At 33.9% G+C, this 13349-nt stretch overlaps 2 protein-coding genes across 3 annotated transcripts in view; one reads left to right on the forward strand and one right to left on the reverse strand.

The window, feature by feature from the left end:
* Positions 1-4176, forward strand: part of LOC107074373 (serine/threonine-protein kinase PLK1) — a 19305-nt gene extending 15129 nt beyond the window's left edge. For both annotated transcript variants that reach the window (XM_089170574.1, XM_089170575.1), the window contains 4 exons: positions 158-590; positions 674-1131; positions 1381-1514; positions 1603-4176. In XM_089170574.1, coding sequence (XP_089026700.1) covers positions 158-590; positions 674-1131; positions 1381-1514; positions 1603-1943 — 1366 coding nt within the window. In that variant the 3' untranslated portion in view covers positions 1944-4176. The remainder of the gene's footprint in view (positions 1-157; positions 591-673; positions 1132-1380; positions 1515-1602) is intronic.
* On the reverse strand, positions 4167-13000 carry LOC107074368 (uncharacterized). The gene is made up of 18 exons (XM_015335737.2): positions 12699-13000; positions 11484-11786; positions 11122-11409; positions 10667-11035; positions 10249-10404; positions 9974-10126; positions 9752-9886; positions 9173-9443; positions 8898-9100; positions 8470-8804; positions 7800-8383; positions 7614-7708; positions 6854-7194; positions 6321-6760; positions 5923-6253; positions 5596-5848; positions 4978-5107; positions 4167-4785 (listed from the first exon to the last, which is right to left on the reverse strand). The coding sequence occupies exons 1-18, from the start codon at positions 12826-12828 to the stop codon at positions 4377-4379; spliced, it is 4926 nt and encodes a 1641-aa protein (XP_015191223.1). The 5' UTR covers positions 12829-13000; the 3' UTR covers positions 4167-4376.
* Between the last annotated feature and the right edge of the window lie 349 nt (positions 13001-13349).

Here is a 13349-nt window from a genome sequence, read left to right on the forward strand (position 1 = left end):
TAAGACAACTCTTTTTTTATATATTATTTTTTCTCATTTAAACGTGAACTTGACATCAAGAAAATTCCTTTAAACGAAACGAAACATTTGTTCGTATTAATGTTCAAATTTATCCTTTGTGTTTGATTTCTTGAAAAATATTGAAAAATCCTTTTAGGACCATATGTGGTACACCGAACTATATTGCACCGGAAGTGTTGTACAAACAAGCATACAGCTATGAAGCGGATGTTTGGGCGTTAGGTTGTATCCTTTATGCATTACTAGTCGGACAACCACCCTTTGAGACAGCAACATTAGAGAAAACCTATGCCAGAATATGCAAAAATGATTATCGCGAGGTCGATGACTCGATAGCAAGCCGGAACGGTCAGAATCTTATAAACTGGTTACTACAACCGAATCCAGAGCTGCGACCGTCCTCGGAATGGGTGAAGGAGCATCCGTATCTCACAAAGGAATACATACCACCCTCCTTACCGCACACTTGTTGCTTCCAAATGCCGCACGCGACCATACTCGAACCAGCTTCTTCTTCACCTTCTTCGGTCTCGACTGCTTCCAGAAATCAGGAACTTGGAAAAGCTCAGGTAAAAACGATTTAGAAACGATCATGAGGAATTGTATTGTCGTTAAGATGAACATCAATAGAATATGCTTTTTATTTTTGTAGGTTTGGCAAAATTTAGACCATCCAGATATTTATCCACGTTCTCAACAACGAGCAACAATGCCAAACGCACAGCAACTAACACAAAATCAACAATTGCTTGAACGATCTCAAAAAAATATTCAAAAAGATTCGAAGGTGTCCAATTGGTTGGTACGAAAATTACCAAAATTACCCAGGTTCAAACAACGACTCAGTAGCGTACTTTGTCCCGACAATAAGAAGACTAGTCTACTTGCTCAAAGTGCTCAGATGCATCGTGCATTGGACAATTTTGTTTCTGAAATGAAACGTAATAATCTGCAACAAAATCCACCTAGTGTCGAAGATATCGTGCCTCTTTTTGTTACAAAGTGGATAGATTATTCCAACAAATATGGCTTAGGTTTTCAACTGTCAGATAAATCCGTTGGTGTTTTATTCAACGACAATACCAAGATCAGTTATACTCATGACAGGAGGTAAGGATTGATGACAACTAGATGATTTTCTAATACATACGCTCTTATGAATTAATTGTAAGTTATTTCGAGAATAAAATTAAATTCAAAATTGTATTACATTATTTTCGTACACCGTATAACATATTGTCCGCGTTATACGGGAGTCTATGGTATTTTTATTATATATTAGGATGGTCTTTATAAATAAGGACTACTCTATTATATATAGAAAAAAATGATACATATATGAGTATATTGAATTTACAGAAGAATCGAATACATGACTATCGATGATGAAGTGACGAGATATCACCGAGAAAGGGATATACCTGTGCCTTTGCAGAAAAAACTTGAGCTACTTCATCACTTTACTCAATACATGGACGAATTTTTAACGGAAGGTAAATTGTCATCTCATTTTTGTTTGTTTTGACACAATTAATAAGATTTGCAAAATTTGGATTATATTAACACGTTGTTGGAATTTAGGAGGTGAATTAAAAAAATATCGGACAACGGTGAAACAGTCAAAGAACGCATATGTTCCACGTATGAGACGGTGGCTTAGGACAGATAAGGCAATTGTTATGGAATTAACAGTTCCATTACTCCAAGTAAACTTCTTCGTGGATCATACGAAGATAATAGTATCTCAAGAAACTGGCAAAGGATATCTAATTACCTACATCGACACCGGTAGACACGTATCGTCTTACTGGTTAAACGATCTTCGCGATTTTGGTTGTACTGCTGATCTTTATGAACGACTTTATTACGTATGCAAGGTGACACGAGAATTTGCAGAGTTAGACAATAACACGATTGCTTGACCAAATGGTGTTCTTCGACGACGTTCCTTTCAAAACGTTAAATTGAAATTCGGTAAAAAAACGAAACTAGGTAGGTCAACTTGAGAAACATCAAAAATATCGAAATAATATATTCTTTAAATGATCTTTCTCAAAGTTGAATCAAAGTTACAAAATTATTCGATAAAAATCGATATTTTCCATACATCGTAGATTACATTGAAAAAGAAAATCGATGAGAAAAGCCTTAACCTTTTCTTTCATCGATATTTGTAAATTCAATAAAAAAAAAAAAATATATCGTTTTAGCTAACTTAGACTATTAAGATAATTGTAATAATGTTAGAAATGAAACGCGTCTCTTTCCATTATTTAGCCGAACAAAAATACTTCGAGATATGTTTCAATGATGCTTGCATATCTAACAAATGATCATAGATCTCTATTTTGTTCCTCGAGGATTAGGAATTGGTCGCCAAAATTAATTGTATACGTATTCATATACATATATATATATATTTATTTATCGTGTTTATTTTGAAAATATTCATTCTTAAGATTAGATACTTACATCGAAATTAAATGAATTTTGTTAAATTGGAAGGAAGATTTTATATAAAAATGATATATTTATGTTCTTTGTGACACCATTTAATCAAGAGATATGATAGCATCGTCCCGAAAACGTATATGTGTTATTATGTATGCACATTCCTCATATACATACATATAAATACGTGTTTATTTGATAAACTTTTTATTATCGGCTTCTAATATAATTAATCGTCGGTATTCGAAAATCTTGCTTTAGAATCGACGGCGCCTATAGTGCCAAAAGAATCTAAAGATTCTTATTGTTAATAATCCTAGTCACTCTCGTAATTTTCTTTGTTTCGGTTTGTTCTTCATTTCATTAGATTTTTCTTACATTTCCCATTTTTCTTTGTTCTTTTTAAGAAATAAGAACGACGGATGTCACTGCCATCGTTATATGCCGCGATAGCGATCATGCTATCCATTTTACAGGCTGTTACGTTAATTATAGTTATTATTTATTTTCTATCATCATTATTATTATCATTGTATTAATTATTGCATCTTATACATGTTACGTTTCATCATTTGCATTATTGATATGTATTACTGTTAAATAGGCAAAGAAAAAACGAACATACTATTTTCTAATACGTGTTTTCAAATAATACGTAAATTTCGTTGTGTGTGTGTGTGTGTGTGTGTGTGTGTGTGTGTGTGTATGTATGTGTGTATGTATGAATGTGTGTGTGTGTGAATTTTGTTTTCTTATCCCTATCATAAGGGATATAGAAAAATAGTCCTAACGCTAATTCAATTTCTTAATACGTTGTTGAACGTTATTAAAGAAGGAACACATTTCATGCTTTATAATTTTCTTTTTTCTTTCTCTCTATTAATACATTTCACTTATATATAATAATAGATATAAATTATACAAATAGCATAGTAGCATAATACGCCCATTAAATTGGACGCTCATTCATTAATCAAGTTATTGTTATGTGTACATTATTCTTGTTAATTACCGTGATCATAATTATCGATCATTAATATTACACATTATTAATATTGAGATTACTATTATACTCGTCGCTATTATTGCTCTAATTTCAATTATTATTAATATTATCATTATCATCATCATCTTCATTATTATTATTATCATTATTATTATTATTATTATTATTGTTAAATGATATAATTATAGGTACTTTTATTAATAGTATAATTATTATCGTTACAATGCGAATATTGTTTAGTACCGGCAAGCTTGAAAATAGAAATATTTTCGATGGTATTAGAAATATGTGGTGCAGTGATTGTCCGATATGTAAATTGTAAAGCAGTGATATTAACTATACACATTTATTTTTTATTAAGACATATCTCTCTTTTTCTATTCAGGTTGAACATTTCTCGTGTCATAATGTCGGAAGACAATCATCGATGCGTAGAAATATTTAAGATCTCAGATTCGTTAGCCTTTTTTACAATCTCGTTTAGTGGTATATATATATAAAAAAAAAAAAAAAAAAAAAAAAACCTTAAAGATAAATATAGATATATTTATAACCTTCATTATAGCAATAAAAATAATAGAGTCATAAACGAGCGTTGTGGAGAAAGTGGCTAACATAAGCGAAGAAAAGGGAAATCTTTAATAAAATTGCATTTTTGATAAAGCACATGAAAAGATATATTGGGATATTAATTTTATCACCTATTTTATTTATTTATTTACTTTCTCCTTTATATGTTGTTTTCTTTTTACATAGGTATCACCGATTTCATGTGTTGTTTTTTCTTTTCTTTTCAATAAAATTTCCTTTTTTCTTGAAAAGTTTGTAGGTATACGAATAAAACAACATGGAAGAAAGGAAACATATGAAAAAAGAAAATGTAACATCTTGAACGCATTCAGTACTCATATTGCGACACATAGATAAAAAGTTTGGCGACTGCGCTACCAACGAAAATTGAATTGTGATAAATCTCCATACTGAGATCAAGTTCGATTTCTTGTGGTCCTTGAATACTTTGGGTCATCACTAAAACGCTTTGATTAATTAAAGGCCTTCTCAGTGCAAAGCAAGATTCCGTGGCACGAGTAATACCAGGAGGTGCGCGTACATCAACAAATGCCATAGTGAATTGTACATTGGATCCTGGTTGGTAAGTTCCTCGCATAGTGAAGAGTTCGATACTGCCACTGTCTGGTATTGGAAACATGCTAACGAAGGTGATGTAGTTGAAAGAATAATAAGAAGGCATTCGGAAGCAAGTATAATCATTGTGCTTGCAAAATCTCGATGCACGAACGCAGCGACTGAAAAATATAATTTTTATTTTGCAATATATGTATATATATAATATATCTAATGAATTATCAATAATATTTTGAAATTTTCCAAAAATATTAGATCAAATATGGTGATATTATAATTTGTGATAAAATAATTAATTTGAATTAATCAATTGAAAATATTGTAATAAAAGAAAATGAAGTTTCTTTTCTTACTTTCGTCTCTCGTGATCTTTTACGTATCCTGAAGGACAATGAATTTTGTTACATTTAAAGCCACCCCGTATATTTTGGCAGGTATCGTTGGGGTCACTGCAACCTTGTCCAGTAGAGCATTCATCAATGTCTAGAAAAGATAATAAAAAAAAAAAAAGAAAAATGAATTAACGTGATTGGGAAGAAAGGAAGTAAAGCGTCAAGGACCGACAACGTGATTGTGTGATGCGATTGCATGACGCATAATGTAGTAGCGTGGGTGGAAAATCTTGTTCACTCTTTCTGTTCTTTTTTTCTCTTTTATAATTCGCACGACGCCCCAGTTTTTTCGCTTATAGGTCAAGTACAATTCGCGAAGCCTAATTGCAGTCGAGGAACGGTTTTTTTTTAAGTGGCTAACAAAAACCACTTTCAAGCTTCGTTATATTTGAAAAAAATGTCTACATTTATTTGCGTGACAATTTGACAACTCGTTAACTGTGATTTAATCAACACGTTTCATCTTACAACGAGCCTTTCATTAAGTATCCCATATTGGAAACTTGAAACAACACTTTACGTTTCACATACGAAGTTCTATTCATGTAAGTAAGTAAAAGGCACTATATTTATTCTTACCTTGACATGTTCGACCATCGGAACCAAGCCTATAACCATCAGGACATTTGCAACTATAGCTACCTGGTGTATTTTCGCATATACCTATGCAAAGATTATTTTCCTTGAACTCTTCGCATTCGTCTATGTCGGTGCAAGAACGATTATCTGCGTTTAATCTAAAGCCTGGCTTACAACCACATCTATAGCTACCCCAAACATTTTTACAATAATGTTGACATAATCCTGGAGTTCTTTGACACTCGTCGATATCCTGAAAAGTTAACGTTCGTTGTAAAAACATGATAAATTATAAAAAAAAAATGGAAGAAAGATCAAGAAAATCACCTGGCACATTCCACCAGCTACATTGCCAATGCTTTCAAATCCTGCATCACAAATACATCTATATGAACCAGCAGTGTTCTCGCAACGACTATTCATTTCGCATATACCACTCCCGTAAATACTACATTCGTCGATATCAACGCAATCCTTATTAGGACCATCGGTATATCCAGGTGGACATTTGCAAACGTATCCACCTTGTCTGTTCTCACAGATTTGTTCAGAAGAACACTCGTGACTGTTATCAGCACACTCGTCTATGTCTACGCAGTGCTGACCAGTCGTAGAATCCAAAGTAAATCCATTACCACATATTACTCTCGAAATGCATCTTAAAATGATAATTAATATTTAATGATCGAACAAAGTGAATAATTGAAAATAAAATAAAACTTTACTTGTATGAGCCAATAGTATTGACGCAACGTTGGCTGGCCCTACTGCAAGGATGTTGAATTATTTCACATTCATTAATATCTACACACTTATCACCAGATATTTCAAAACCTTGTGGACAGGTAAAACGTTGTTGAATATTGGGAGTCCCAGTAAATGGTATCATTGTCGTCGTGGTAGTCGTCGAAGTTGTCGTAGCAATTTGAGGACGTGCCTGAGGAGTTGTCACTCGTGAATTTCGATCACAACGATAAGAACCGATAGTATTTCGACAGTGATAGCCTGCGGTGCAATCGTGTGTACCAAGAAGACACTCATCATTGTCCTCGCATATTTCAGTCGCTGCATTTAAGGTATAACCAGTGCCACAAGGTAAATGTCTTATACAAATATAACTTCCTATAGTATTGTCACAGCGTTGGGTTGGTAGACAAGAATCTTCCTTAAATTCATCATTAAAAATACATTCCATTGTTTCTAATTATTAGATAAATGAACTTTTTACTTTGTATTTACCTAACTTATAAATATTTACCTTTAATTGACATTCATTTATATCAATGCAAGCTTGCGTAAAATTATCCCGTTTGAATCCAGTTCTACAATTACAAATATAACTTCCCATAGTGTTAATACATTGTTCGTTGCTACTACAGGCATCCTCAATTTCACGACACTCATCGATATCAACGCAACCACGATTTTTTACAAATTTTGTACCTCTCAAACATTTTTGATCGGCCGACGGTGTCATTGGAGTCGTAGGTGGCCTTCTTGTTATTGGTACCGGTGCTTTCGCACAACTATAACCCCCTGGTTGATTGTAACAAATTTCTTCCCCACAACTATCCAGTCCTTCGGAACATTCATCAATGTCTGTTTCCAAAACAAATATTATATATATTTCTATCTAATAAAAATTGTTAGAGATATTATTGGGTGATTGCAAAAGAAGGAAAAAATAAATGCAATATTGTTAAACGTGCAACAAAAACGTTAGACGATGCAACGAACTTTAAAAAAATATATTTTCAGAAAAACGAGAATTTCAACATGCATACATAATATTAGTGCGAATTAGGACTGCAATGTTATGGTTTAGACAAAATGATTACCAACAATTAAACTGCAAAATACATTGTTGTGATCATATGATATATCTCCCAAAATTCTGTAAATGTTAGAATTCTACAAAGATTAATACATACGTAAATCATCTGTTATCTGAATTCATGTCATTTGTTTATTAAAATACTACAGATTTTTCAACTATTTAATAAATATTTTTCGAATACCTGTGCATTTTTTCAATCTTGGATGATACCTAAATCCAGAAGGACAAGCTGGTCGTTGAGTTGGACGTTGTTCGGGTATCATTAGTCCTTCACATCTAAAAAAAATGTAAAAAATAATTATAATAAGTATACTAAGTTCTTAGTAGGAAGATATATGATATAATTCACAAAATATATATAACTCACCTGTAAGTACCTGGAAGATTTACACATCTTAATGAAAGTCTACTATCACAGGTATGTTCACCAGTTAAACATTCGTCTACGTCCTCACAACTATTGCTTTGCAAAGAATATTTATAACCCGATGAACAGGAAGGCAAACGTGTTAGACACTCGTAACTGCCTACTTTGTTAACACAATACTGATGAAATTCTAAACGACAATTATGAAGATTTTCAGAACATTCGTCAATGTCAACACAGGTATTATTAATAAGTTCACGTTTGAATCCATTTTGACAAGGTGGTATCAACTGGCAATGATAGGAACCATTTGTGTTGATGCATTGATGGGTCACTCGTTGACAATCGTGTCTACCTAAAGAACACTCGTCAACGTCTTCACAACTTTTCTTCGTCGGGTTGAAGTACCAACCAGTGCTGCAAAGCGGAGAACACTCGTAACCACCAATAGTATTATGACATCGTTCGTAATCTCGACAACCTGGTCCTGCTACACATTCATCTATATCAATGCATTGTCCTGTTTCATAATCCCTTCTGTATCCCAATCCACATGACTCCTCATTCCACTGACGATCATTGATCTAACGTGAAGATATCGTTACGTTTTAAAAGAAAATAAAAATATATAAATGTAGATTTTATCAGGTGACAGGCGAACGAAATGTACTTGTTTCCTATTCGCACGAGAGTTGATCGTAGTCCTTAAAGTAGTCCAATCCGCAGTACTTGTTCTGATCGTTGTCGTGCTCGTAGTAGTAGTAGTCAATGTTTGACAAACGTAAGAACCATTGGTATTACGGCATACTTGAGAATTCTTGCAAGTGTGCAAACCAAGTGAACATTCGTCTATGTCTCGACAATCTTCTTTTCTGTTAGATCCAGGTTCTCCGTAGGGCTTAAATCCTGGCAAACAGGCTGCATAACATTCGTAAGTACCCATGGAATTCACGCAACGTTCTCCTATACCGCATACAGCTGTCCCACTAACACATTCATCCACGTCTAATGGAAATACACGAGAAACAAAAATGTTCAAATACAATAGAACAATTTATAATCAATGTTTTTTTTTTATTATATTGCATAACATCTCACCAACGCACTGTCTAATCTGCTCATCAAACTTATATCCAGAATTACATGATAAATTATTTACGTTTCCTATAGCAGGCATCGTAGTTTGCATTCCAGTTTTATAGCCCCTGCTATACAAAATTGTACTTCTCTCTCTGGTTTGTTGTTCCTGTTCTTGTTGATCGTCATTTAAATTCTCGTCTGTATATACTAACAATTCGCATCTAATAAAATCAATAATATTCATTTACACTTGAATGATCAAAATATGTATATATAGTTAATAAATCGTATACCTGTAACTACCAATTACATTAAGACAACGTTCGTCAGATTCACAGATATGAAGTTGTTCACTGCATTCGTCAATATCCACGCAACTTTCCGTGAGATTCTTTGATAATTTAAAACCAGGAGGACATTCATAGTTTCTCACAGTTTTGTTTAACGATGAACCAAAAGAAATAGAATTGTTTGATCTTTTACATTCATAACCACCGATCGTATTAACGCATTGTGTTCCAGGTTCGGGACAAGGCATAGTTGATTCGATGCATTCGTTTAAATCTTAACAATAAGAAACCATGAAACTTTTCAATATCAAACCAAAAATTAGTAATAACATTTTCGAAAGGAAAAAAAAGAATAATAGGATTCATTTTGATTAGATTTATCATGTTAAACTAAACGTTTAATTAATCGTTACCTTGCATGCATCGAAATTCAAATGGAAATACTCGACATGCTGATATGAAGAATAAATAAACGAAATTGCGTGCATGATTCTATGAAACAGTAAAGAAAGATAATAAGTCGATAAAAATTAGATGATACTAATCGCAAACAATAAAAATAAATGACATTGCTATACTAACCAATACAACTTCCAAAACTAATGCTATAAACAAATCCCTCGTGACACTTCATATCACATTCATAAGCTCCGGCAATATTTCTACATTCTTCTGTCTCCAAACAACTATGTATTCTTTCAGCACACTCATCTACGTCTAATTAAAAAAAAAACCAAATTGTTTTTTTGTACAAAGTCAACGTTTCTTCATAATTAGACGATTCCTTTAATTAATTTAATATACCTTTGCATATCTGAGATACCTTGTCGAACTTGAATCCCGCAGGACACGATTTCGTACCTACCATTTTAAGACAGGAATAACTACCTGGCGTGTTTACACAAAAATGTGTACCTTCTGTGCAAACATTTGGTAATACGACACATTCATCGATATCTGAAAACAATTTCTTTCTTTTCTAAGCAAACAAAGGAAGAAGTTTCACATGCACTCTTGTTATATCAATTCGTTTTGAGCTTAACATAAGAGAAACATATTTGAAATGGAAAAAAGCATACCTGTGCAAACTTTAGTCCTAGCATCCCACTGATATCCAGGAGGACAAGCTTCATATGCTGCACTTTTTTGTGCATGTGTAATACATCTGTAAGATCCTATGGTATTTTCGCATAATCCTGGACACTGAATCTTTCTTTCCAAACATTCGTTTATATCTAAACGCAAGATGGTATCAAGACAAAAGCGCAAAAATATGATTTAAAAAAAAAAAAAAGAGTTAAATGCATTATGTACAAAGACAATAAGCAAATAAATTATCGAGAAGAAAAAAAGCTAGAGCAGGTAGCAAGTTTGACATCTCACGTTACACAAAAGCTTACGATCGTCATCATTTGTCATATAGTTACATTTTCTTACCTTTTTCATACAATTAATAATGTTGAAATAACTTATTGAGAGTTCTACGTGAATACGTACCATTGCAAACCTGTGAAGTTGAATCATAACGATAACCAGCAGGACAAAAAGGTGACAATTCGTTGTCCTCGTCGATATCATTCAATTCAGTACTATCCGTTGTTGATAGTGGAATACAGGACCGCTTGTCATCAGCCAATTCGAATCCAGGATTGCAACTGCAACGGACTGCTACACCAGTGTCCGTACATCTTTGCTCACAAGGATTTGTATATTTGCATCTATCGGTTGGTAAATCTTGTCTACAAGTTTTTCCATCTTCTAAAAGGGTAAATCCTTCACGACAAGCACAATAATAAGATTCTGGGGTTGGTATACATATGTCGGTACAGAGAAGACCTTTCATCAGTTGACAAATATCATCCAACGCTATAGGAAAATAGGATTCTTTTTTACATAATCACAATGAGAAGAAGATTTTGATCGAACTTCTTAAATATGATCTTATCACTTACGAGGGGTAGGAATCGTCGTCGAATCGGTCGACAAAGGAGAAGAAGAAAAGGACGAAGAGGAAGGAGACGATTCCGAAATTGAAGATGTCATTGAGGTACTTGGCGAAGACATTTCAGAGTTGGTTTCCGTGCTACTATCGGATGAAAATGTTGAATCTGAAGCATCTGTGGCCAATGTAGTATTTGGTAATGCTTCGTAACAACATTGTAAAAACGCAGGATCCCATGGGATTCCAAAAGAGAATGTTTTGAACGAGCAACCTTGGCCCATAGAACCGGTAAGTATTCCTAAAATATCATCGATAAAACAACATGTTCTATGATTTCTCATAGAAGTCAATTTTGTAAAAAATGTTTAGTACCGAGCTTGCAACCCTCGCAACAATCGCGATGATAATCTCCTCGTCTTGGCATTTTCACGCTGCTGCTCGTAACGCAAGCTAAACCATTGCGAGCATCGGCTTTTCCTTTTTCACATTGTTGATCGTGGTAAGTTTTAACGCAACAAATATCTACAGTTTCTAAACAGAGGCCTTGTTCAATTCTAGGTACCCCATTGACCGGTCCAGTGAATTTTTCACATTTCAGATTTTCCATTGCCCATGAAGTACCAAGACCGCAACATTTTTCAAATCGTGCTTCCATTTTAGCATCAACGATAATCCCTGAAAGGAAGAAGTAAATCGTACTGTTCTAACCATTCACTTTTATCGCGTTTATCATTTTATCGTGTCACGGATTTTTTGTTAATGTTACTTTTTCTTATTTTTTTATAAAATGCATTTCGAAACAAAGCAAACTATCTCCCATTTGAATCTTATTTATCTTTCGATCTTCAATGAATTATTCGTGATCTAGATCGAACAGGAAATAGGTAAAAGAACGAAAATACAAGTTATTGAGAGCGAATAACAAAAACTATTGTTTGATTAACGCGATAAGAAGGAAACTGCGCTAGTTATAAAAGTATGGTTCATAGAAATCATCTCGTTAAGTAAACATAATATTTCATAAAGTAATTAAAACTGAATGATTAGAAGCTGCATCGGTACAACATTTAACGTAATATTGTTTAATGTTAGACTTTATTTTCTTCGGTTTCTCTTATCAACGATATCAGAATACGTAGAATCCAATTTTTAATTGTAAAATGTATGACTTGCAAATGTGGTATGTAGGTGTATATAAAAAAAATATTCTGAAATAATTTCAATAGGATCTTTGATGGATTGAATAGCGTCTCGTTGATATGCATCACGCTTAACAGTTGTACATTGATCGAAATCAATTCGAAGAGACAAGCAAAGCCCGCGCAAGCAAATAGGGCTAGGTCACGGTGGCTAATAGAATAATTCGTTTAAGACAATCGCACGCGCCTATCCAGCAACTATGGCTCAACGAAACGATGAAGTTCAACGCGAAGGAGAGAATAATAATGAAACATAATCGAGACAAGTTTCATCCACTAACATTGAAACGTTCTTAGAAGAGGTACCCTTCCGGTATGATAAAAAAAAACAATTATAGAAAATAAATTGATTCTTTAAAAAATAGGACAAAAAAATAAACAAAATTACCTTCCCTTGGTAATAATAGTAGCTGGATGATTAGAAGAAAGACTAAGCAGCCGTAAAGTTGAAAACTATTTTCTCGAGTCATCTTCTTGTACTGGGATTCCCCTTTTCCGTACGTTAAAAAAATCATCATCGTTCTTCGATCGTGCTATCGAAAACACGAAACTTACGATCTATCAATCGATTCTACCCTCCCTTGCTTTTTTTTTCTTTTTTCTTTTTCTCGAAGAGGACAAAAATCTTTTTAAAGAGAATAATAACGCGCTGCGCTTTGGTCGAGCGCTTGACGTGCATTGGAGCTCTCGGATCTCAGTTGCTTCGGTTTTGTCATCCGCACCTTTATAACGCGTCTCTCCCTCGTAAAAGATCTTACCATCTCTCCCTACCCTCTCTGTTCTCATCATTATCCCCACCCCAAGTATTTGACTTTAATCCATCTCTCTTTCTCACAAAGCACGCTTGACGATTCCTAAGGATTCCTGATAGACCCGAAGGAACGTTCTATCCTTGTCTTTCCTAGCTCTACTCCTCGTAGTTTCTTCTTCTTCTTCTTCTTAATCTTCCGCGGCATGTGATCTCCTTTCCCGTTGCCGACCGACACAAAGCTCCGTTTTTGTTGCGACTTCCTCCTTTTTACTCTAACACACAATGCTA

This window comes from Polistes dominula, unplaced genomic scaffold (genome assembly GCF_049000335.1).
Source record: "Polistes dominula isolate Pdom_NZ unplaced genomic scaffold, Pdom_raw_medaka contig_79, whole genome shotgun sequence".
NCBI classification, from domain to species: Eukaryota; Metazoa; Arthropoda; class Insecta; order Hymenoptera; family Vespidae; genus Polistes; species Polistes dominula.

What these genes read in the sequence shown, in the direction of transcription:
- LOC107074368 (XM_015335737.2), bottom strand. Translation starts at nt 12,828, where the DNA reads ATGATGATTTTTTTAACGTACGGAAAAGGGGAATCCCAGTACAAGAAG. An exon ending in ACTATTATTACCAAGGGAAG is followed by an intron (nt 11,787 to 12,698) that starts GTAATTTTGTTT and finishes TCTTCCTTTCAG; the next exon opens with GGATTATCGTTGATGCTAAA. An exon ending in AATACTATTGGCTCATACAA is followed by an intron (nt 6,254 to 6,320) that starts GTAAAGTTTTAT and finishes TATCATTTTAAG; the next exon opens with ATGCATTTCGAGAGTAATAT.